Here is a 25,010-nt window from a genome sequence, read left to right as displayed (position 1 = left end):
ACCGTGTTTTGTGTTATCGAGAAATAGGGGAGAGAGTATCACTGACATGATACAATAGTTGGGGTGGACATAATTAAAACAAAGGTGGTGTGTGTGGTTTTTTTTGTAGTGGAATCTTCCCGCAAATTTCAATCACCAACTTTTTGCTCCAAATGCAAAAATATTTTGATGGCACAAACCTACATAGGAAGAAACAATTATCATAGTAAAATAAGGGAAATCAGAGCTTGCACGGAAAGATATTGGTGTTTGTTTTTTCCACTCTCTGTTCGAGATTGGAATAATAGAGAATTATTGCGAAGGTGGTTTGATGAACCCTCTGCCAGGTACATAAGTGTGATTTGCAGAGTATCCATGTAGATGTAGATGTATATTACCTAATGGTGATTACTTGGAAGGAAATAACATTAATGTAGATGAATGAATAAAATTATTTTAAAAAAATGAAAATACCCAAAACTTTCTAAACACACTTCTTATTTACATATCACCAAATCTTATTGACAATAAAGGACATACATTTTAATTTCCATTTATGTGTTGCTAGGTATACTGGCTAAGTGTTCATTGAAGACATTCTCAATAGATAAAACTTCAATTTATTTTAGTCAACATGGCTTTTGTTAATAATGTCTTGCTCCTATGCTGAATTGAATTTGGCTAGCCATTGTTGTTGTTGTTGTTGTTGTTCTTAGGTTGTATCTATAAAGCCTAGAGTACACAATGACACTAGGTTGCAGGCAACTGCGCTACTGGCCACTGCGCATGCGCGCCGCGCGTTTGCACAACTCGTTGGTGAAACTAAACACTTTTGGCGTGTTCCAACTTTGGCGACACTAGTTGCATGAATTTTGAGGTTATGTGTGTTTGTTGAGTGTAGACAAACTGAAATATGAAGTAGGAAACTGAAAATAATGTTCGCTTTTTGGATATCTATGCTTTGATAGGTGTTTGTGGGATTTCAGTGATACTGATTACCAGAATAAGCAACATATTGCTGAGGACCGTCGTGTACGATCATAACATAGATGGTTTGACAATATCATATTTGCAGGGCAAAATTTATTAAGTTAGGAGCACATATACAACTGAATTAAGAAAAATACAAGCAAGTGTAATCCTAGCTGTGGCAATGCTCTCGTCTACAAGACTAAAATCCCATCATTTGAGTTGGCCAGCTCTTTGTTAAGGAATATTGTTGACAGGAGGGAAGGCTATACAAATTCAAGAAGCTGCATTCTTTATTCAATATTCATCTACTTAAAATGTCACTGCAGTGCGCTCCATTCACATATTTTAGAATTTTGAAATATTGCCACTGTACAGATCTATCTTCTTAATGCGGCCTGCTTCGAATAATTATTGTTGCTAATGTTAATAAGTATTACTGTTAATGTTAATAATTATTGGTGTTAATGAAATAGCGTCATCACCAACTAGAACCGTATCTTATAGCATGCCAAGTGTTCTCGATTGTAATGCACACAATATGATATGTAATTTCAGTTCTGGTGACAGTACTTCATGCATAACAGTACCTTTATTCCTTATTTCATAATTAACTCTATTTAGAACAAATGTGAACAGTTCTGGTGACATTCTAAGATAATTAAAAGAACTTCTTGGATATTCCATTAAAAATTATTTCAGCAGTGATGCTGAGCAACCGAACTGACGTCTTTTCTTCATCCAGTCACGAATCGAAACAAGTTTCTTATTTTTTTTCTTAAGCAGCGATTCCATGCAACAAGCTTTAACTCCTTCACAACTCGTGCGACGTGCAGCTGCCAAAACTTTCATTTCAGACACGACTCAGGGACCGACAAAACGATGAAACTGAAGTGTTCACTGGTGTCGCCCTGTCTACAGTCAGATATGAAACCACTAGCGTGCAACTCATTCCACACAATGAGTGGCGCAACCCAATGTCATCATGGAAACTAGGCTTAACTCTTCAGCTGATTGATTGCTGTTATGAACCTTCATGGTAAATTAAAACTTCATGCCCCACTGGAACTGGAACTTGGACTCTTGCCTTTGACAGGCAATTTTCCTACCAACTATGCTGTTTAGAAACAACTTACTACTGACCTTCATTACTAGGCAGCTCGGTCAGTAAGATTAATGCCTGCAAAAGGCAAGGGTCCAAGTTCGAATACCAGTGTGAAACAGTTTTACTCTTTTGGAAAGTTTCACCAATTGTTGTCATTATATAAATATTATTATTTTTATTGTTATCAGTAAGCATGTCCATGTTGCAGATTGGCTCTCGGAAGCTTCGTGGAGGAATACAATAATAAAGTACAAATAGTTTCCTTAGATGAAGATACCTCAGAATTTAGTGCAAAAAGTACCTTCGACCATCCATATCCAACAACAAAAATAATGTGGATACCAGACAGTGTAAGTGGCAATTTTCTGTTAAGAAATTTTCCTTGTTCATTTTCTTCTTTGATTGTTTCCTAACTTCTGCAATGGACAGAGCTTTTTCATACTACAGTGTTGTTGTCACACACACACACACACACACACACACACACACACACACACACACACTCAATAGTTTTCAACAGACAACGTGGTATTTGTGTGGAAATGTTTGGCTACACTTGCATTGCCATCAACTTTGCTGCATTGTGGCTGGAGTAAGAGGCTATTTTGAAGTATCACTCGACAATATTGCAGATTCTGCATGCTGTTGCATATAGTTGCTGACATATTGCCGAAGGTTGTCGGTGTTGTCCACCAAGGATGCAGAATATTTCATATTGCAGGGCAATATCTATCTCCTTCTTTGTGTGCAATTGCTTCCTTCATGTTGTCCCCTTTGTTCTCTACTTCTGTCACTGACAGTGCTGCAGTCATGCATCTGAGTGAAAACAACAATATTGTTTTTCTTTTGTTTGAAAGTTTTCACATGCACTTATAGTGACATGTTTTTTAGTTGTTTGTAGTTGTGAGTTTGTTGTGTAGAGCAGTGGAGAAGTGAACAAATGAGAGAACTATGAATTTTGTAAATGTGATTCATCTATAGCCAGAGCTACGTGACGATGAAATTAACGTATACAAAGATTGTAATCAAAAGAGCAATTGGCAAGCTGATGCTGATGAGATTGGAATCGTGCTTGATCAAGCATATAAAGATTTCTGAAGTCTTTGACTCTGTGCCAACTATGGGGCAAAAGAGTTACAAAGAAGGAGTGAAATGGTGGGTAGCTGTTTATGCAAGTGTTTGGCATTTGATACCTTTAGTTTCATACTGTCTTGAGATCTACCTGAAGCAGGAATTCATAGTGCAAACAGTGGCATGCACTGGTGAACAAGAATGAAATGAAATAACAATAAAAATTGTATTCGTATTTCAAACCTTACTTATGGTGGAACACTAAGGGGGGGGGGGGGGGGGGGGGGGGGATGTTACGTTGTTACTAAACCGTTGTAAATATTACTACTTAAAATTTTATTCAAAGGTTATCATAATTTACGGTTTATGCACTAGTTAATTACAACAATAAGGTCTCCAGTAGTATTTCATGTACAAAATGAGTTTTAAATGTCATTTTAACACCCTATACAGACAATACTAGATTGACAGGAGCCATGGGTTGGTACCAACTCCAATCATAAATTTTATGAGAGTTTAGTAATCTTTGGTTAGCGAAATCTTTCAGTCCTTCTACCAAAGCATTGTGTGCATTTGGTACCATATACCTTACTGATTAATACTGAACTTTAAATAGATACATTAAACTTATGTAAGAATCTCCAATAGTTAAAATCAGAAGGGTGTTCACCTGTCATGTTGTAACTGGCATACACTCTCTTATATTTGTATCAGTTTTCGGTCAAATTGCTTATATGAGATATTAGAAATTGTGTTCAGACATTCTGTGCTAATTTTGGAACAGGGATGTACCCAGCACCATTTCACTAGTTAAATTATCTGAAACATTCCACTTGCTTAAAAAAGAACGCATCCACACACCCATAGTTCTCTTGTTCTTTCTAACATGATTCCTTGTTTGATCTAAAAGTGATAGAGCCACATCCACTTCCTCTAGCTCACATTCGTCCATTTTGTGCCAGTAGTATGGTGCCTTGCAAACACTTCTGGCCCAGAAATCTATTGCTGTAAATATTTCTGGGCAATAGCGGTAGGTAACATTGTAGTACATGTGGCTGCAATGTGGCCAGACAACATGTATTATCAGCAGTATGCAATTTTTATGGCCCATGTAACCATACTTTAAGGTGCAGTGTAGCGGTTAAGGGACTGGACTGTTGTTTGGGATTAGTTAGGTTCAAATTCCCCATCTGGCCATTCAGATTAAGTTTACTGTGTCGTTCAACATTGACACACCTTAGACTCCTACCTCGACAATCGTGGATTTCATTGAAATTTTATGTCAACATTCACACGTGACCCCAGTGAACATTTGTAAAGTTTAATGTTACATGCAGCAATATGGGCTAAATTTTGCAGCTTGAAAATTTCAGGCAAAATTTCCTGAAAAAATTGTGCACCCAAATAAACCTTCAAAATTGTCCTTCTTATATCTCGAGGACTAAAGGTATGACAAACGTGAAACTTGGCATGTAGTAATCTAAAAACACAAGATTCCCAAATATAATGTTCCATTTATGCACCACTTTCCAATACTGAATAAATTAAGTGCAAAGTCGAAAATTTTATAAAAAGTTAAAACTGTAGTATTTTGACATGATTTTAGAAAAAAACTGTGTTGTATAAAACTTTCCAAACAGGACTCATTAGAAAAGTAGTGGTTCAACTGCAATAAAATTGTAGTTGATAATCCAATGTGGGCTAACAGTGCTAGATAATTTGAATTAGTTCTAAAAACATTGCAAAAAAAGATTAACTTCATTTTCTTGTATCTCGTAGCGTAAACACATGCTGAATGTGAAACTTAATATGCAGTAGGTCAGTAGCACAAGGACATGAAATGCAAAATTTCAATCACTTACTATTTTACAGTAGTTCTACAAATTCATCGATAAAAGGATGATTTTTTGTAAAAAGGTGAAAATAGGATATATTTGACACTTCTTTACAAATACCGTTTTTATTAAACCGTAAAAACCAGTATAACTCAAAACAATGTGTTTTAAGCCCTCCCAGAACATAGGGTTTATTTCCAACATGGACTACCAGTGATAGTTTGAGCTAAATGAGTCAAACTAGCTGGAAAAATCATGCTGCGAATAAAGTTTTAATTTTTACTTCTCAAATCTTGCTGATTAAAGGCATGATAGACATGAAACTGTGGAAAAAACAACTTAACAACATAAGGTTTTCCACTATAAAATATCATTCACATACAGCAATTTCTACAAAATCTGTCCAAACTATTTTCATGAAAATTACAGGCATAGATAACATTCAGTTTGCTTATAGAAAATCTGTTTTCCATAATTGATTTCAAACTAATCACAGCTGGAAAGGGCATGTTCTTTTGAATTAGACTGCTTTTTAAGGTTTAATAGAAAATGGTATTTGTAAAAGGAGTGTCAAATATACCCTGCTTTCACCTTTTCACAAAAATCATCACTTACTGTAGAGTTTGTAGACTATTGGAAAATAGTAAGTGAATGAAATTTTGTATTCCACATCCTTGTGCTGCCAACATATTGCATATTATGTTTAATGTGAAGCATGAGTTTACTCTGAGATACAAGAATACGAAGTTCACGTTTTTTTCATGCTACGATTTTCACATCCAACTCTGATTCAAATTATCTAGCATTGTTAGCCTGCACAGGATAATCAAATACACTTTCTTTGCAGTTAAAATCATTGTCTTTCTAATCAGTCCAGTTTGGAAAGTTTTATAGGACAGTTTTTTGCAAGATCAGGTCTATAAAATCTCAAACTTTGCATTTAATATATTCAGTATTGGAAAGTGGTACATAAATGGAACTTTATATTTGAGAATCTTGTGTTGTTAGGGTACTACATGCCAAGTTTCACATTCATCATTCCTTTAGTCCCTAAGATATAAGAAGCCAAACTTTGAAAGTTTTTTTGGACACAGATTTTTCCAGGCAATTTTGCCTGAAGTGAAGTGTTCTGGCTGAATATGGGTTATACAATTCTTCTTCTTCTTCTTCTTCTTCTTATCATTATGTACAAGATGACCAAATTTAATTTCTTTCAACAAAATATTGCCCGATATATAACAGCTCAGACACCAGAAATTCATGTTCGCTCTGCGCAAAGCTGCACGTGAAGTCAAACAAGTGACTATATCTCAGCCAGTACTGCTTTTACCAGTGTTAGTTGGGGACATGTGTGAATGTTCACATAAAATTTCATCGAAATCCATGATGGTTGAGCAAGAAATGTTCCGTAGTTAGGTGATTTGTCATGAAATGACCCTTAAGACAATTGCCAAACTGGTTCCATTGAGGACACGACATACTTGCCGCTGTAGCCCCTTCAGTCTTATTCGTAGACTCTCTATTTGTCTTTGGATTGTGAGACCATTATGTATCCTTTCATGATAATATATGGAAATAACACATTTGAGCCATAACCTGTCCTTTCATGGTACTGTATGAGAATAATGCATTAGACCAGTTCATGCAGCTACATGATGTTGGGTTTTTCTTATTCCGATTCGTACATGTGTTTCTTAAAAGTGCACTCCGTACTAATTACTTCCTTGTCTTGATGCAGTAATTAGGAAATTATTATAGACACTAAAAGAATGGTCATATTTCTATAATTGTTCTATTGCCTGGCAGGAATTACATTTGCCACAGTGGGTTTAGTGCTTTAATGGAATTGAACTGAATTGAATTGAATTGAATTGAATGAGAATAACTTGCTAGAGGCAGTGTACTGTTACAGCATAGAGGTATGTGAGCACAAGTGTATGTGGTTTACAAAGAAAATGGTTTCATGTTATCAGTATTTGCTGTGCCATTCAATTGTCACAATATTTTCATAAACATAGCCCAAATAACAGCTGACTCTGTTGAGTGAGAGTTATAAAAGGCATCTCAAACAGATCACATAATAAATAATACTATTTAATAGTTAAAATTAATATCTTGTCATTTGGGAGTGACTGTCCATTCAGGCATATCAAAATTTTGTATATATAAATGAATGTGGGAAAAAATTGCTTAAACAGTTTAAAGCTTTTATTTTCTAAAGTGTTTCTTTAGATAAGAGCATATTTTTAACATTTGAGTTTCTGTCAATATTTACCATATTTACCCAGTTATAAGAAGAGTTGTTTTTCCCAAATTGGTCATTTGAAAAATACAAGGTCATCTTACGTTTGCAGATGAGACTACTGCTGCTGAGGTCACTGTTTCTGTGTTGTGTAATCGATTAAGCAAAGGTTCTGTATACCAAAACAGCAATTCCTGTCAGTTTAGCACAAAAAAACATATTAAAAATGATGTGTTTTTTGATATCCTTAATACGTTGTCTCACTGAAGATGCATAATTTCGTAATACTCAAGTGCAAATAAAAAATACAACATATCAAGTACGGCATACCTGATGCTTCGTAAGCAATGAAATCGATACGAAAACTGCCGGATTTGTTTCTGTTTGCCAATCATAGATCAAGACATGTCATCTCAACAGCCAGTCATATCATATAGAATGTTACATATGCAGCATGAATAAAATGAAGGTACTTTAAATCTGTCTTTGCAACTACAAGAAAATATGTATTTTGTCACCAAATGTATTTCGTTTTGGTTCAAATGGCTCTGAGCACTATGGGACTTAACGTCTGAGGTCATCAGTCCCCTAGAACTTAGAACTACTTAAACCTAACCAACCTAAGGACATCACACACATCCATGCCCGAGGCAGGATTCGAACCTGCGACCGTAGCGGTCACGCGGTTCCAGACTGTAGCGCCTAGAACCGCTCGGCCACTCCGGCCAGCTATTTTGATTTATTGAAATAAAACATCATCAGTGATCTGTAATAAAAGATATTAACAATGTAGCTTGCTTACAAGATTGAAAAACAATTCGTTCCAAATGATGCCAGTTTTACTTTGTGTTTTATTCAGTTGCTATCAGACAGTCCATAAGTGAAAATTATCAATATACCGTAGTATTACTTAAAGTATTTTATGATCAATTTTCACTCTCATCAGGAAAACACTGTCTGGTTACATCTTTTCTTGAGATATTCCTTCGTTTGGCACTGTTGAGTCCAGCCTGAAACTACATTGCTTTGTAGAAATGTGAATTTCTTGATTAAAACACAGTGCATTGCAGTGTGGGAGTAGGGGCTGGACTAACATTGCCAAATGAATAAATACCTTGAGAAAACAAGCAAGCGTGTGATTACTTCTGGTGTGAGTGAAAATTGGACATAAAACACGTTAAGTAAAATCTACATTATTTGTAAGGAACTACTTTTTGATCTAGAAAGCAAGCCAAATTGTAAATATATTTCACTGATGGTGTTTTATTTTAATAAAATGAAATGATTTGGTGACAAAATATGCATTTTCTTGTAGTTGCAAAGGAGGATTTAAAATACCTTCAGTATTTATAAAGCAACTATGGACAATATGGCCACACAAATGAAATTAATGTTTCAAATTAATATATAAACAGTGTTGTAAACAGCAAACCTATGCCTTCACAAACTGTAGTTAGGCAGGAACCTAGTAGCACAACTCATGAGCAGCAATGAAAATTATGTTCTTGCTTGTCAAGAATACTTGGCTGTTTATTTCTGAATATGTTGCAGTTTCCATCGTTCATGGGTAGAGCCCTTAAAACTGCCACAGCTCTACAGTGTTGCTGATGTTCAAGATTGGCTACAGTGTTACTCCAAGGTTGTAAGATTTCTGCCAATTCAGCTGTAGGAAGCTGAGAGGACACAGTCTTGTTGACATTCAGTAGGCTTATTTTGTCAGTGCTGTAAGAATTGTAAATTGTAGCAATCAGTAATGGAGGCAAATTAACAGCTACAGTACTTCAGTGCAACACACTTATGTATCGTACGGTTGATAGTACAAAAAGTGATGAGGCAGTATCACAGCCACTACAAAGTCCTGTACGGCACTGATGCAAATGAACCCAAACATGCTATTTTCCTGGATTATGTTGAGAACACATGGAAGAGGAATTATTACTTGAAATTCATTCTAAGTCAAAAAAGATGTAAAGAAAAGAAAGACAAACCACAGAGGACTTATCTGAATGAGATGAAAATCAGTGAATAAGATTTACATGTATGAACAAACAATGATTACAATTTCAGAAAAACTGGATGATTTATTCAAGAGAAAGGGCTTTGCAAATTGAACAAGTCAATAACGCATTGGTAGATCTCTAGTCCTTATGCAAGTAGTTATTTGGCTTGGCATTGATTGATAGAGTTGTTGGATGTCCTCCTAGGGATACCATGCCAAAGTCTTTCCAATTGGCATGTTAGATTGTCAAAATCCCAAGATTGATGTAGGGTCCAGCATGTAATGCTCCAAACATTCTCAGCTGGAGAGAGATCCAGCGACCTACCTGGCCAAAGTAGGGTTTAGCAAGCAGAAAGACAAGCAGTAGTAACTCTTGCTCTGTGTGAGTGGGCATTATCTTGCTGAAATATAAGCCCAGAATGACTTGCCATGAAGGACAATAAAATAGGATGTAGACTATTGTCAATGTACCGCTGTGCTGTAGAGGTGTCACAGGTGACAGCCAGGGGGAGGGGGGTTCCTGCTATGAAAGTAAATGGCACCCTAGACAATCACTCCATGTTGTTTGGCCATGTGGTGTACGACCACTGTCCAGGGCATCTCCAGACATGTCTTTGCTGGTCATTGGGTGTCAGTTTGAGACAGGACTCATCAATGAAGACAATTCTGCTCCAGTCAATGAGATTGCATGCTGAATACGTGTCTGGAGATGCCCCTGACATCAGTGGGATATCAACCTGACTGTCACTCCCCATATGGCTAGATGACCTGGAATGATGGTCTGGGGTGGCATGTCATTTTATAGCAGGACCCCTTTTGTTGCTATCCGCAACAGCCTTACAGCACAGTGGTACATTGATGATATTCTATGCCCCATTTTGTTATCATTCATAGCAAGCCATCCTGGGCTTACATTTCAGCAAGATAATGTCCGCCCAACACAACAAGAGTTTCTACCACTTGTCTTTCCAAACCCTACTTTGGCCAGCAAGGTTGCCAGATCTCTCCCCAACTGAAAACGTTAGGAATATTATGGGCTGGGCCCTCCGACAATATCGGGATTTTGACGATCTAACACATCAATGTGGAATGAGATCCCTCAGGAGGACATCCAACGACTCTAAGAATCAATACCAAGCCGAATAACTGCTTGCTCAAGGGCCAGAGGTGGACCAGCGCATCATTGACTTGTTCAATTTGTGAAGCTCTTTCTCTTGAATAAATCATACAATTTTTCTGAAATTGCGATCATTTGTTTGTAGTTGTTGTTGTATAATAAATTCCTACAAAGTTTAACAGAATGATGAATTTTGTCAAAGGCAAATTTTTCAGTCAATGCAACAGCTGAAGCAAGAACATTGACGCTTTTTTATGATTGTACAATTTAATTGGGTTGAGGAGAGACTACTCTCAGCAACTCAGTGATTTAATTTGGCTTACCACACTATTTGAACACAATTCAGAAGTAACTACTGTGAAATACCTCCGGTCACTAAGCCTTAGTTTTTGAAAAAATAGATAATCATAACACATACAATTTTGTATTATTGTTCAGGTAGTCTCCTCCTGAACTTTTGTCTGGAGAGTACGTTGGGCAATAAATACCATGAAAACAATCAAAACTTGAGACATTCTGCACTTTGCACGTAGCATAAAAGACACTTTGATGCATTTTATCTCTCTGGAAGTAATTAAGAGATACATCCGAGATACCAATTGAGGGCAAAGTTAACGAGTTTTCAAAAAATGCTAAAAATATCTATTTCTGGCCCACTTTTACAAAACAGTCTTCTGAAAACACATTTCAATCATTTTCATTCAAAAGACCAAGTCCTAAACCACTTAAAAACTATATTTTGTTTTCAATCCCACCATATAAGCCCCTAAAAAAAAGACTAGGTGGAGGTACATCGAAAATGGGTCTGTATTTTCCTGGTACGCAGATTAAATCTGACAACTTTTATTATGTTGTAAAATTGTTTTGTAGTCTTTGAGGAAGCAAATATCAGTTTTTTGCTATAATTACAGGATCAAACTGGTTATAAACTTCACAATCTAACTGTGCGTTATGAAGGTGATGGCAATTATGGTAGTAAAATTGTTACACAACAGTTGCAGCACACATTGTATAAATAGCCTCTAGGTCTGTCACAGTGTGTAAATTTCGGTGAAGTTCACAGCAGTCTTCCTGACATTTTTTGGAATGGATTCATGTTACAGAGAATGATTAGTATGTATTTTTATTGTATAATGCTATTGATACGCTAGTTTAATTCTGGTTTAAGGTGTAACGTACTGTGTGTTGGCATAGTTTGTGGTTAATGTGAAGTAGTAGTGTTCATACGAAAAATCGACATTTGTATAAGTGTCAGAGGCCAAAGCTAAAGGAGATCTCATTTAGGATCCCAATCTTATATTTACTTCAAACTACTTGAATCTCTTGTTTGCAAAACGAAGTGTGGTTTTTAGGTGCTTTACAACATAGTATTTCGAATGAAAATAATTTGAAAGGGCTTTCAGAAGATCCCTTTTTTGTAAAAGTGGGCCAGATATAGCTATTTTTGGCATTTTTAGAAGAATCACCAATTTTGCCCTCAGTTTGTAAATAATTGGAAAGCATTGGGAGAATGAAATTGTATATTCTAAGACCTTGTATTGGTAAGTTGTTATGTGCAAAGTTTCAGGTTTATCTCACAGTTAATTCTAGAGATATAAAAAGTTAAAGTTCACATCCCCCTCCAGCATCTATTTCTTTCAGCCGACTTTGGTTCAAATTATCCATAGGCTAATAGCTCAGGAAATCTCATTTTATTATTTCACTTAAGAGAGCACAGAAAATTGTACACAGTGGTCAAGTTTTATTTCTTACAAAAAAACATTGTGTTTCAAAGTTGAAAGTTGCCGAAAACTCACAGCTGCACTATGGGGTCAAACAAATGTCTGTCTATCCAGAAGCATTGAATTAATGATTGTGAAACTTTACCAATGTTCATGGGAAACATGTGCAAATGTTCAAACAAAATTTCAGCAAAATTCATGATGGTCACATGGGTACTTTTCCAAAATTAGAGCATTTGGCATATAATGGCCCTGCTACGTTGTCAGTGTCAGTAATTTATTCATCCAATGATCATTTTTCAGTTATATAAGATCTGTCAGCTTCATACAAGGAAAACATAAGCATATATGCAGACACACAAATATAAATTTGTTCCATGAGGGTAAGACAGGACAGGACAGGTGGTAGGCCATGGCCTCATGGAAGGAAACATCCCAGCATTTGTCTGAAGTGATTTGGGAAAATTATGGAAAACCTAAATCGGGATGGTCAGACAGCATGAGCCTCCATTCTCCTGATCCAGAGGCATGCGTCTTAAGAAATACACCACCTCAGTCAATTACACCTAACATACAATTCTCTCACATTTGTGCATTCTAGGAACAGATTAGCCTAATTTATGACTGTCATTGCACTTCTAAAGGAATAGAATTTGACAGTATTGGAGGTTGGGGCACAGTGCAATGATAGATAAACTAAGATCATGATATTGAAGATTCCAGTAAATATTTGGGAGCTAGGTGTTAAAAACACATCACAGCAATATCCCTTTCTAAACATAATGTAGTTGAAACATATTGCTGTGTTTCCTGCATAAGTTCACATGGTTTGGAAGGCTGGACTATAAAGCAATTGTGCAGCCATCAAAGGGAAGCTCTTTGACAATCATTGACTCTACCAATTAGTGGATGCTGTGGAGTATATCAGTTGCAACTGGCAGATTGTAATATTTTCTGAGAAATCAGTATTTTCCACCACATATAATGGTTCAGTACAAGTATATAGGCCTCATGATGTCAGTTTCAATTTCAAATATATCTGCAAGTCATCTCACTGTAACTGTGTGTCTGTGGCAGTTTGTTGCTGAAAGTGTTCCTGTGTACTTAAGATGCTTTGCAGGCCAGATGGACAACTTGATGCTGACCAGTATACTTGTAATATGGATAATATTATGATTGTATCAGTGTGACAACTATATCCCAAGGGATTACTCTGTTTCCTGCAGGGTCATTGTGCAGCACAAATGTCAGCTGTGACGCTGCAGTGGTTTGCAGAACAGAATGAGATTTTCACTCTGCACTGGAGTGTGCATTGATATGAAACTTCCTGGCAGATTAAAACTGTGTGCCGTGCCGAGACTCGAACTCGGGACCTTTGCAAAGGTCCCGAGTTCGAGTCTTGGCCCGGCACACAGTTTTACTCTGCCAGGAAGTTTCAGAATGGGATTTCTCTTATTGACTGGTACTCCCCTGCACCAAATCTCAGCTCCACAGAATATGTATGAGTGGACATGAAACAGAGCATACAAGAAAACTGGTGTGATTGTGTGCCAAGAACCCGCGAAGAAACTGGGATGTAGCCCTAGCTGTCTGGAAGGAGGTAGCAGAAAATGAAAGAATTGGCTCGTTTCATAGACTCATTTCCGCATAGGATGCATCTGGTCATCGAAGTGCAAGACATTTGCATGAAATATTACTGTTAAAGAAACTTCATGCTGTGCCCTTTTTAGGATTGAAAAAATTGCTGAAAGTGGTACTTGCCCAGGATCCTGATATTTTATAGTTGCGTATAAGTCTGTTGATTAAGTCACTGAACTACAAAGTCACTATACTGAGTTCTGTGATATTTAGGTATTTCTTACTGGTGTTCCGCCCTTGATTCCACCTTCCAACTCCAAGTGCCTTTTCCATTTCCGAACTCCTAGGAACTACATGGAGCTGATTTTCTTGTGAGTTTTTAGAGTGTACGTGCTTGATGACGAGTGCTGATAAGGTGTAATGCTTCGTTCACACCCAGTTACAAATGTCCTTCACTTTTGTGAGTTGTACTGTGTGTGCACTCTGGACTGTGATGGCCCCTGTGTAACGTGGCAGACGATTCAAATTTGAACCACTATCACTTTTTGTGCTAGTCAGATGTACATGGCTGAAAATGAAACACAATATCATTCATTCTTGTGCATTAAATACTTCTGAACAAAATGTTAATGTCCACATATTTACTAAAATTTGAACCATTCTAAGCAGGTATCAGTATCTTGAGACTATATCTGGAGAGAATATTTTGCTCAGTATGTATTTTTTTACTGGCATTAGTCTTGGTTATCAGCACAAGAATACCAGAATTCTTGTAATGGTGCTCAAGTCTTCCCAACATTTTTTGGTCTGTTGCAGGGATCACATTCGACACTGTTTGTGTCTTGGCTATCATTATGTTTGTTCTGTTTGGTATTAATTGCATCATTTTCACAGTTCCCAAATAATAAATAATCTTTCTGTTTCATTATTATTATTATTATTATTATTATTATTACTCTCTTCACTATGGAATGACTACACAGTTCCCCTTGCTAGTGATTTTATACAACAGTCGACTATTTCTTCAAAATGTGTACCATTCTTCCAACAGAGTTCCTCTTCTTGAACTTCCTCTTACTCTCATTCTTGACTGTATACAACACACATTTATTTTTCTGCACATTACATTAGCAGTATTTTGTTTCCTCCAAACGCAGTGAATAACTGGGTTTGTCTTTTAAGTTATTACAAATGGCCGCTAGATGGCACTGTCAAGACATGACATTACTATTGCATTAAAATTTGTCATTTTTTGTTGCTAAAACAATGGCAGATCAGAAATTGCCTGAGTAGTTTGTTTGCATTGAGCATTTCAAAAAACAATGTTACAGAGAAATGGAAATTTCATCTGAAGGTTTTCATGGAATGACCTTTTATAATTTTCATAAAGCCCTATATCAGCATCAGTGCCTTGGCTCACTGTGTTCAGCTTATAAATGTAGAAGGACAGTTGTAATAGAATGTACAAAATTTAGGACAGAAGACTACTCACCCAGGGCTTTCCAATGAAATTTCTGCAGTGTAGTTGAAACAACCTGGGTAATGTGGGGGTCTGCCCCCATATTTTCCAAAGCCCTGAAGAGGGACAAATGTGGCTGTCAATTTGCTACAGGCTAAGAGGTACACGACTGTGCACAGGTGCATGACTAGGTTAATCATTGGTCCATAAGCAGTCGCAAACATTTTTCCATGAGGCTGTTGGTTGTCTTGTCTCACAGTGGGATAAGTGTATTAACAGTTATGTTGATTACTTATGAAATAGTAAACAGTTTACTTACTTTTTCCATCTATTTCATTTTCATTTGTTTGCCCCAGATATGTTCAATATCTTGCCAAACTTCATTCTTTGTGGAAATATACCACTTTCATTGCTCATGTTCATTATTGTTATTGGAACTCTTTATAAGTTTGATGTTATCATTATAATTGCACCTACATTTCTGGTGATTTTAATTTTTCTCCGACTTTTCAGTTAACAACAAAGTTATTTCAGACTGCTGGGGTGATTCAATTTCAACATGCTTTTTTTGTTACTTCCTGCTCTCTGGAGGGTTTACTGTACCTTTTCAGTGTCTACATTGACAGAGTGTTTGAACTGATGTTTCGATTAGGTGTCGCAACTCCAGATTGTCACTGTTACTATTTCTCTAAGTAAGACATGGAGCAATATGTTCAAAATTGTAGTTGTTATGACCTAATAAAATCTTTCTACACCCTATAAATATCTCTGCCGCATTAGTGGGCAAGAAACCCATTCTAAATACTTCCTCAGAATAGATATAATTTTAAACTAATCACATTCTGACCGTATGTTGTTGTCATCAAAATATAATTTTTAGTACTGTCTTCATCTAGTATGTAGGTTAAATCTGTAACCTGTTAAAATGGATTCATTATGCCTCATGGTCTTAAACAAAGCCACAGCCGATCACCTGCTCTATTTCTCATATATGTGACTTGCTTTTTTCCATGCATTTAGCTAACAAATCCCATATCATTGTAATAATGATTCAGTGATGTATAAATTACTATACAATACTATTCTGGTTATGAATCTCATTTCTGTAAAATCTATTTCTGTTTTTGTACTTTATTTTTGCACTACTGCTCTTCTGAAATAATTTTAAGCTTCCATTTCAATGGCAATAGGTGGAACGATAATGAAATTGTGTGTGGCTTTCCATACTATATATTTCACAGTTGTTAAACACTGCCACAAATTGAAACAATAATGAATTCCTTATTGAGCCAAATAAGTTGTGCATAATGCTGCACACCAGTATTGGCAGAGAGTGCCCACACAAAAAAAAAAGGTTGATGTGGAACTCAGTGAATCAATGAAGATAATAACTAGCTCACTGATACTGACCCCCCACCCCACAACCTGTGGGTTGTGCCAATATCCAACCACCAAACATCAGACACAAATCTGCAATGAAAAAGGAGTGGAAGGAGACATGAAACCAGTGCGATCTCCCTATTCATTCTCATTTACACACAAAGGATCGGACTCACTCTAAAACCACCCAAGTTTAGAAATTTCTGAGGAGAAAAGGAACTGGCAGGAGCACTGGTAAAGTAACACCCTGCACAATGGATTCCTTATTGCTGACGTGGCCATAAACGTTCGTGGTTTTGACCTTCCAAGATTCTGGAGGAGCTTAAATAAAATAGATACTGGAATGGGTTGCTACAAAAGCTTGGTTACAAAATGGAATCTTGCAAGTGATCGTTTCTGTGAGTGTGGTGGAATTAAAACTGTGGACCATGTTATAAAATTTGTAATTTTGGTTTCAAAGGAGGACGAATTGGACATCCACAGTGACTCTGGAGAAGACCTCCAGTGGCCGAGTAATTTTCAGTGTGCCATTTGACTGTAGTATGTATAGCATACATCTTAGCACATTAGTAAACTTTGGCATATTATTATTATTATTATTATTATTATTCCAGAATGAGATTTTCACTCTGCAGCAGAGTGTGCGTTGATGTGACACTTCCTGGTAGATTAAAACTGTGCGCTGGACCGAGACTCGAACTCGGGACCTTTGCCTTAGGAAGGTAGGAGATGAGGTACTGGTAGAAGTAAAGCATGAGGATGGGGTGCAAGTCGTGCTTGGGTAACTCAGATGGTAGAGCACTTGCCCAGGAAAGGCAAAGGTCCTGAATTATAGTCTCGGTCTGGCACACAGTTTTAATCTGCCAGAAAGTTTCATTATTATTTATCATTCCTTTATTCACGTGAATTTTGTGCTTTTCAGTTCAGATGTGCTACCTGTTTGCTTAATTTTTTTCAAATGTTATTTGGTTCATTGTGATTTGTGTTTTATACTTTGTTATTTATTATTTCTCATTAGGCTTTTTTTTGTTTAAATTGTCTTCACCATGTCAAATGAATACCCAAGATTAAATGAACTGTCAGTTGCCAACTATTTCATAAGGCCCTGTTTGTTTAAATCTACTTTTGATTGTGGAATATTTCATTACAATTTACCAGAATTTTGAAGAAAAACCATGTTGTACTACTTAACCTCTCCTTTTTTTTTTTTTTTTTTTTTTACTAATGTAGCAAAAATGAGACACAGAAATAAAATTCAGGAAGTATTAAAAGTACATCATTACCTTTTGTGCTACAGTATATTGTTTTAGCAAGCCAAGCTGACATGCAACGTGGCTGTCCTGTGTGTGGGGGTGTCCTTTTTACCGTCTGCTGCTTCAGTGTCTCTTCCTGAGGGACTGCTTAGAAGTTCACACCTTGTTATATCTCATCAATACTTGTTATATATATTGATTCCAGCTATCCACAGTTTAAGACAACACTTACCCAAGTATCACAATGTGCTTAGAGCTCATATTAAATCGAAATAGTAAGTGGTATGTATGGAGTCCTTAGAAGGCAGAGATACAGAAACATGAACAGTTTACACGTTTATTCAGAACACATGTTGCATTAGCACTAACACTGTGCCATACTCATTGTTGCTGTTTCAGCCATAATCTTATGACCAGCACATTGTGAGCCAGGAAGGACTATCTTTCCCTAAGATCAACAGCTTGCTAAAAAAGCTTGTTCCATGACAGCGAGCAGGCAGTGACCCAGCTGCCAAAAGCTTTCTGTAATTTGCATCCACTTCTACTAATGTAAGCTAGATATTAGCACTTCAGTGGCTGGCAAGGGCTGCAGAAACAGTTTTCTTCTTTTCCAACATTTAAAAATTTATTATCTCTTTATCATTAGCACTTACAGCTTGTGCATCATCGAAGAACAGTAATAAAAACAAGAAAACTGTCACCTGCAGTAAGTAATAAGACATATGCATGTTGCACGTATCAGAACTATTTCCTAAAGTGCTCCAGAATGAGTCTCTTACTCTGCAGCATAGTGTGCACCATTTTGAAACTTCCTGCTTGATTTTGTCTCACATTCTGAAACACAATTTTAATGTTCCAGCAAGTTTCAGGATAGTTCTCAATATGTTCTAGAGTAAAAGATTTCTTCTGGAAACAGTCTCAGGGGCTGTGGCTAAGCTGTTTCCTGTGCAGTACCCTTCTTCAGGAGTGTTAGTCCAGCAAAATATACATGAGAGCTTCTGTGAAGTGTGGAAAATAGGAGAGTTATAAGCAGAAGTGAAGATAGGGCAAGAGTTATGCCTCAATAGGACAGCCAGTAAGAGCATAGGCAACAAAAGGCATGCTTCCAGTGTGGCGCACAGTTTTAAATTACCTGGAAGTGTTAATAAAAATACTGTTCTAAAACCATCATTCTCTGACTTTTGAGTAGCTGATAGATGTCCAATTATAGTTCCTCATTTTTATATCAGGAACTTTTCTGTAGTAATTATCTGAATCTACTGGTGCCCAACTTTAAAGACAAAGGGGTCTTACAATAGACATTTTGGAGAAGTGGGATATTGAATATGTTGACAATCCTATGTTATTCACAAAACTTTTACCAACTAGTCATCATATAATATTTGCTGAACAGTCTAAATTGGCAGAGGCTTGAAGACAGACCCAAGCAATCATTCTTTAACCTTGTGTTCATAACTGAAATAAGGCTATCTGACATTGCTAGTAGTGTAACTGTGTACTGTGGTGCTCAACTTGAGTTCACTAGAATGTGTGTAGCTACACAGTTAGGTAAGGATGCTGCCACTCAGTGTCCAGCTTTGTACCAGAAATAATGGAAGTAAGTCAATGGAAAGCAAACCCATGCACCAGATTGAATCCATGAAAGAAGATCTAGTACTCAGATCTTCTGCAAGTATTTTCTGATGCTGAATTAGCCAGGGCAGGCCCACAGGACTGATGGTCTCCTGGTGTTCCAGAGAAGCATTTACTGCAGAATGTGATACATGTAGGAGAGTTTTCTCTGTAAGTTCCAGCAGGATTTCTGAGTGGTCTTGAGCAAGGACACTTCAGTGTACCTTCTAAATAATTGTTGCCACACTCCTTTACATTGAATTTCAATTCCTTTGGTGGCACTGTATCAGTTGTGTTATTTCCTTGTTGTTATCCTATTGTATGTTGTCTGTAATTCAGTTTTCCTTTCATGGCTCTTCTGAATGTGCATCTTTAATCCTTCAAACATTGGTGATTAATTCTGTGCAATATTGTCAGTGGTATTAATTAAATTAATAAAACTAGTCCATTAAAATGATGACTGATAGCTTTTTTATACTAGTTAATGCTGTACTACCATTTAATGAACTAGGCAAATTATGTTTAAGTGGTGGTGGAGATATTAACCTTTAACTCAAAAAGTATGGACTGCCCTACACTAAGTTGTCTTCATTTAATTTTTTCTTTTCTAAAGATGTATTTGTTTTCCACAGAAAGGTGTTTTTCCAGACCTGCTTGCGACAAGTGGTGACTACCTCCGTGTTTGGCGTGCAGGAGAACCAGAAACAAGGCTAGAATGTGTGCTGAACAATGTAAGAGTGAGTGTGGTGTTGACAACACCTTCCAGTATTTGTTGCTGTATTCACCAGTTTTTACCCCATCACATTAATCACTGTTACTAATTTTTCTGTGACTTTTATTACAATGCATCAATAAACCTGGGTCTTTCATAGCTCAGTTGTCTAATTGCGATTGCTTTTGCACAGACTGTAAATATCAACATGTGAGTATTCTGCATGTGTATTTATATTCTCTTTTAATGCTTTCATTTAAAAGCTTCATAAATATTTTCAAGAAAGTTACTTCACAATTTCTCAGTTATAAATTAACAATTCATATTTCTCTTAAGAATGATCCACACTGAGAAGGAATGTCGGTGATGTGACAACTTTTGAATCTATTATGATGTTACAAATCTGGGGCAGTTTGTTGTTAAGTGTGCGAAAGTATTTATCAGCAAGAAATTGAATGGATTTTACAGAAACAGGTATCCTAAAGCTAATTCGCTAAAAGATCTTTAATTTGTGGAAGCTACCAACATGTCAAACGTTCAGTCTCTCTGCATCAGTGTGTTCATGGACACTAGTCGAGTATTTCACAGGCCCTAGTGATGCTAACTTCATTTCTATGAAGACTGATGTGTATTACCGTTTCCTCAATTTAAAACTGAAATTTTATTGATTAGTCAGCTCAAGACTCTGAAACAGAACTAGTGTCACTCGGTTAAATAGAAAAGTATGGTCTGAAAAATCATGGTTTAATTGCTGAGTTATATGTTTTTTAACTAGTTTTAAGCTTGGTGTTGACCCCATGCGCCATGGTAACACGTTATAGTAACTAATCAGCATGCAAGCTGAAATACTGTGTAAAGGATGTGACAGGTTGTCATTAATTACAGTACATGACCGTAGTTGAAATGAAATTCAATCAATGTTCAGTTTATTTCATCCAAATATAGTTGTAGAACAGTAAATGTTCAGTGGTGGAGCAGATGCAGTATTTCACTAAGTCTGTTCACATGGAAGCATAGCACTTATTTCAGTAATAGTGTCAAAAGTTCATCACAGCCTACACCCCACTTAAGTTCCCCACACTGTCTCAGAAATAACACATGTCCAACAACAACGATCCACCTGTAATTTTGAGGTTGTGCCAGTGGCTAAAAGCATTAGTATTTCGTTGGTATGCCATGAAATGACGAAGTCTAAAACCTGTGACTCTGAAATTTCTGTAACTGTTGGTTTCATTTAATAATGGTAAGTCCAGATGACTTACGCTTACAAAAATCTCTTAAGTATGAGACTGATTTGATGAAAATGTAAATACCTGCACCATCAACTTGCCGTCCAATGTGCGACACGTGTCATGTTCATGACATCAAAAACTAGAGGGGGCCCCTACTTCCATGTTTCAGAAATAAACTCCTCCTCATCACTCATCAGAAAATTGATTCATTCTGCTCACAAACTGCATTTTTGGTATGCTTATTACAAATTACATTCTATAGAAAAATTTTGTTCTGGTCACCAGTCTGAAAACTGGTTTGATGCAGCCCTCCTTGGTTATCCATCCTGTGTGAGCATCTTAATTTCTACATAACTGCTGGAACCTATGTGCATCTTGAACATACTTACTGTAGTAAAGTCTTGCTCTTCCTCTACGCTTTTTACCCCCCACACTTTCCTCCATTATCAAACTGATGATTCCTTAATGCCTCAGGATGTGCTCTGTCAACGGATCCCATCTTTTAGTTGAGTTGTGCTACAGATTCCTTTTCTCTCCAATTTGATTCAGTAGCTCCTCATTAGTTATCTAACCTACCCATCCAAACTTAAGGATGCTTCTATAGATCCACATTTCAAGATACTCTATTCTCCTTTTGTCTGTAGTGTTTATTGTTCATATTACACATCAATACGAGGCTACACTGTACAAAAATGCTTTTAGAAAAGACTTCCTGACATTTAAATATACGGGGTGCGTCAAGGACTTTACGACTTTGAAATGGTACGGAGATTTATTGAGATAACTTACAGAATTGGTAGATGTGCCATTTTGTAGCAAACAACCTCAAGTTTCCAGAATGAGATTTTCACTCTGCAGCGGAGTGTGCACTGACATGAAACTTCCTGGCAGATTAAAACTGTGTGCCGGACTGAGACTCGAACTCCCGAGTTCGAGTCTCGGTCCGGTACACAGTTTTAATCTACCAGGAAGTTTCAACCTCAAGTTTGATTCACATAGTGCATTAGTACTCCACTCTGCCGCCAGGAACACCAGTGTAGTGCACAGTTAAAATGGCTACTTTCTCTGGAGCACAGTGTGCTTGCATTGTTACCTTGCTCCCCAGGCTTGACACCACTGGATTTCTTTCTCTGGGGTATCATTAAAGACTGTGTGTATGTTCTGCTCATACCGCCCACTGCCATTGCATAAGTTATGCCTGATTTGCTGTGAGATGCTTGTCGCATCACAAATGGTAGTCACAGCAAACCAAAATGACACCTGACACTTTTATGAGGAACTTGAGGTTGTTTGCTACAAAATGACGCATCTATCAATTCAATAAGTTATCTCAATAAATTTTTATATCATCCCAAAGTTGTAAAGTCCTTTTTGATTCACCCAATGTATCAATCCGGATTGAATTTGAGTTCATTCCATTACCCTTGTTTTACTTTTTTTGATGGTCAACTTATAACTTGTTTTCAGGACACTATCCATTCCATTCAACTGCTCTTCTGGTTACTGAAGGAAAATACACAGTGGATGACAGCATAGTTTTGTTGAAACTGGTCATCCAATAAAATGCCTTTTTAGCAGTCTTGACTTGTGACGTTTTCATCAGTTACCATACATTTCAGAACACCCCCAGACTGACCAGGTGATGAGTATAAAAACTGCTCTTCCATATTGTTTGCCATCTCTGATAGAATTACTATGCCATAGGCAAACCTTAGATTTTATTTCTTCTTCTTAACTTTGTTGCACTTTATAAATTTCTCTTCGTTTTCCTTCACAGCTTCCTCCATTAACAAATTGAATAACATTGTAGATAGGCTACAATCCAGTTCCACTCCCTTCTTCTCTACCATTACTTCCCACTTCACATCTGTCGACTATTGCAACTGCAGTCTGGCTTCTGTACAAGCTGTAGATAACCTTTTGCTCCCTGTATTTTATCCCTTTTACATTCAGAATCTCAAAGGGAATATTTCAGAAAACCTTTCTCAAAATCTACAAATGCTGTTAAAGTAGGTTTATCTTCCTTAATCCTTTGTTCTAAAATAAGTCAAACAGTCCGTAATGCCTCGTGTGTTCCCATATTTTCCTAAACTCAAACTGCTATACTGAGGGGCCATTACTATTAGTCTTTCAGCTCTTATGTAAATATTTTATGTCAATATTTTCCATCCATGACTTCTTAAACTGTCAACATCTGCCTTCGCTGGAAATGGAAATACAGTGGTGTGCAAAACTTAAAGAGGGAAGTAACTTTTGCACGATGTATCAGTGCCAAATAACGTAGTTCATTGATAGGGTGCCAAATCTTCTGGGATACCTGCAAAACCTGGAATTGTCAGCGAATTACATTTTACCTGGGAAAATCAGGGACATCTCGGGGAATTTCTGTAATTTTTAAAATCTCAAGGAATTCCGTGTTTTCAAGCTAGCACTGGAATTTAATTTTATTGTGTGTGTTAAATCACAAATTCTAAAATACTTAATATTTCAAAGTGTGTTAATTATATATATAAGTATTATTCCATACAATGAAATGAAATGCTGGGGAAGTTCAGCCAACAAGACGCAAATCTCGCCAGTTGATGCCACATTGCGCAACTTGCAAACACAACACCCAGTCCCTGAACAAGAAAATCTCCGACCCAGCTGGGAATCGTATCCAGGCCCACTGCATGGTAGTCAGAGGCGCTGAACACTCAGCTGAGGGGACAAACTATTACATAAATTATCAGTGTTTAAAAACTGCGATCAAACTGCTGGTTATGACAAGTATATCTCAGCCAACAAGAGACGTAATTCATTACTGTGACACCCCCCCCCCCCCCCCCCCCAAGCATTAATTTATCAGGGATTTTCGTACTATTCCAACATGCTCCCCTGACCTTGAATTCTCAGGGGATTTATTTTTTATTTTTTCCCCCCAAGTTTGAGTAGCCACCCTGAATGAAGCTTGGAACATACAATAGAATGAACCCCTACAGTATAGTACAGAAAGTAACTGAAAGAAATAAGCAATGAGACTAATAGAAATGATACTTTCACTCGAAGGCAATAATTAGATTGAAGTCAGTGGGATTTATGATAGTCTCCCAAACGTAACAAAAGATGGGACATGGTTCCAATAGGATGTGTGATCACCACAGATATCAATTCACACCCTGCAACGTGCTCCCATACTGGCAGCAAGGTTGGTAATGAGTTCTTGTAGGAGGGTTCCTTCTTCCAGCAACGCTGCTAACAGCTGCTGGATTGTCATTGGTGCATGCGGACTTGCTGCAATGTGTCTCCCTACTGCATATCCACATGTGCTTGATGGGGTTTAAGTCAGGGGAAATTGGCAGGACAGTCCATGCACCGAATATCCTGTCAGTGCAAGAGCTCTTCACTTTGCAAATCTGAAGTCAGATTTGAATGAGACACATGGGGAACTAGTATGGTGTCACTGTAATGTTAACCAATGAGCGTACCATGTATGAAGATATGGTAGTCAGTATGCCCAATATTATGCCTCCCCACAAATAACACCTGGTCCACCAAAACAATCATGTTTGACAATGTTCGTGGGTGCATTACATGTTCCCACCTCTTGCCATTTGAGAATACATCCAGAATCACCACCCGGAGTGAATCTGCTGTCACCCGAGAACAACACGTGAGCCCATTCCTCATTGATCTAGTCCCTATGCTCTTGGCAGCATTACAAACAGCGCAAGCAATGTGCGGGTGGGGTGTCAACAGAACACAACG

General features: G+C 37.2%; 1 protein-coding gene across 3 annotated transcripts in view; it reads left to right on the top strand.

The window, feature by feature from the left end:
* Nucleotides 1-25,010, top strand: part of LOC124721555 (DDB1- and CUL4-associated factor 7) — a 154,151-nt gene that overhangs the window by 78,786 nt on the left and 50,355 nt on the right. For 2 of the 3 annotated variants that reach the window (XM_047246593.1, XM_047246591.1), the window contains exons 3-4: nucleotides 2,262-2,403; nucleotides 19,952-20,056. In XM_047246593.1, the coding sequence (XP_047102549.1) occupies nucleotides 2,262-2,403; nucleotides 19,952-20,056 (247 nt within the window). The remainder of the gene's footprint in view (nucleotides 1-2,261; nucleotides 2,404-19,951; nucleotides 20,057-25,010) is intronic. The other variant, XM_047246592.1, reaches the window with a different exon arrangement.

This window comes from Schistocerca piceifrons, chromosome X, assembly GCF_021461385.2.
Source record: "Schistocerca piceifrons isolate TAMUIC-IGC-003096 chromosome X, iqSchPice1.1, whole genome shotgun sequence".
NCBI classification, from domain to species: Eukaryota; Metazoa; Arthropoda; class Insecta; order Orthoptera; family Acrididae; genus Schistocerca; species Schistocerca piceifrons.
The sequence above is the reverse complement of the archived record's forward strand: the minus strand, read 5'-3'. Positions and strand labels throughout refer to the sequence as shown.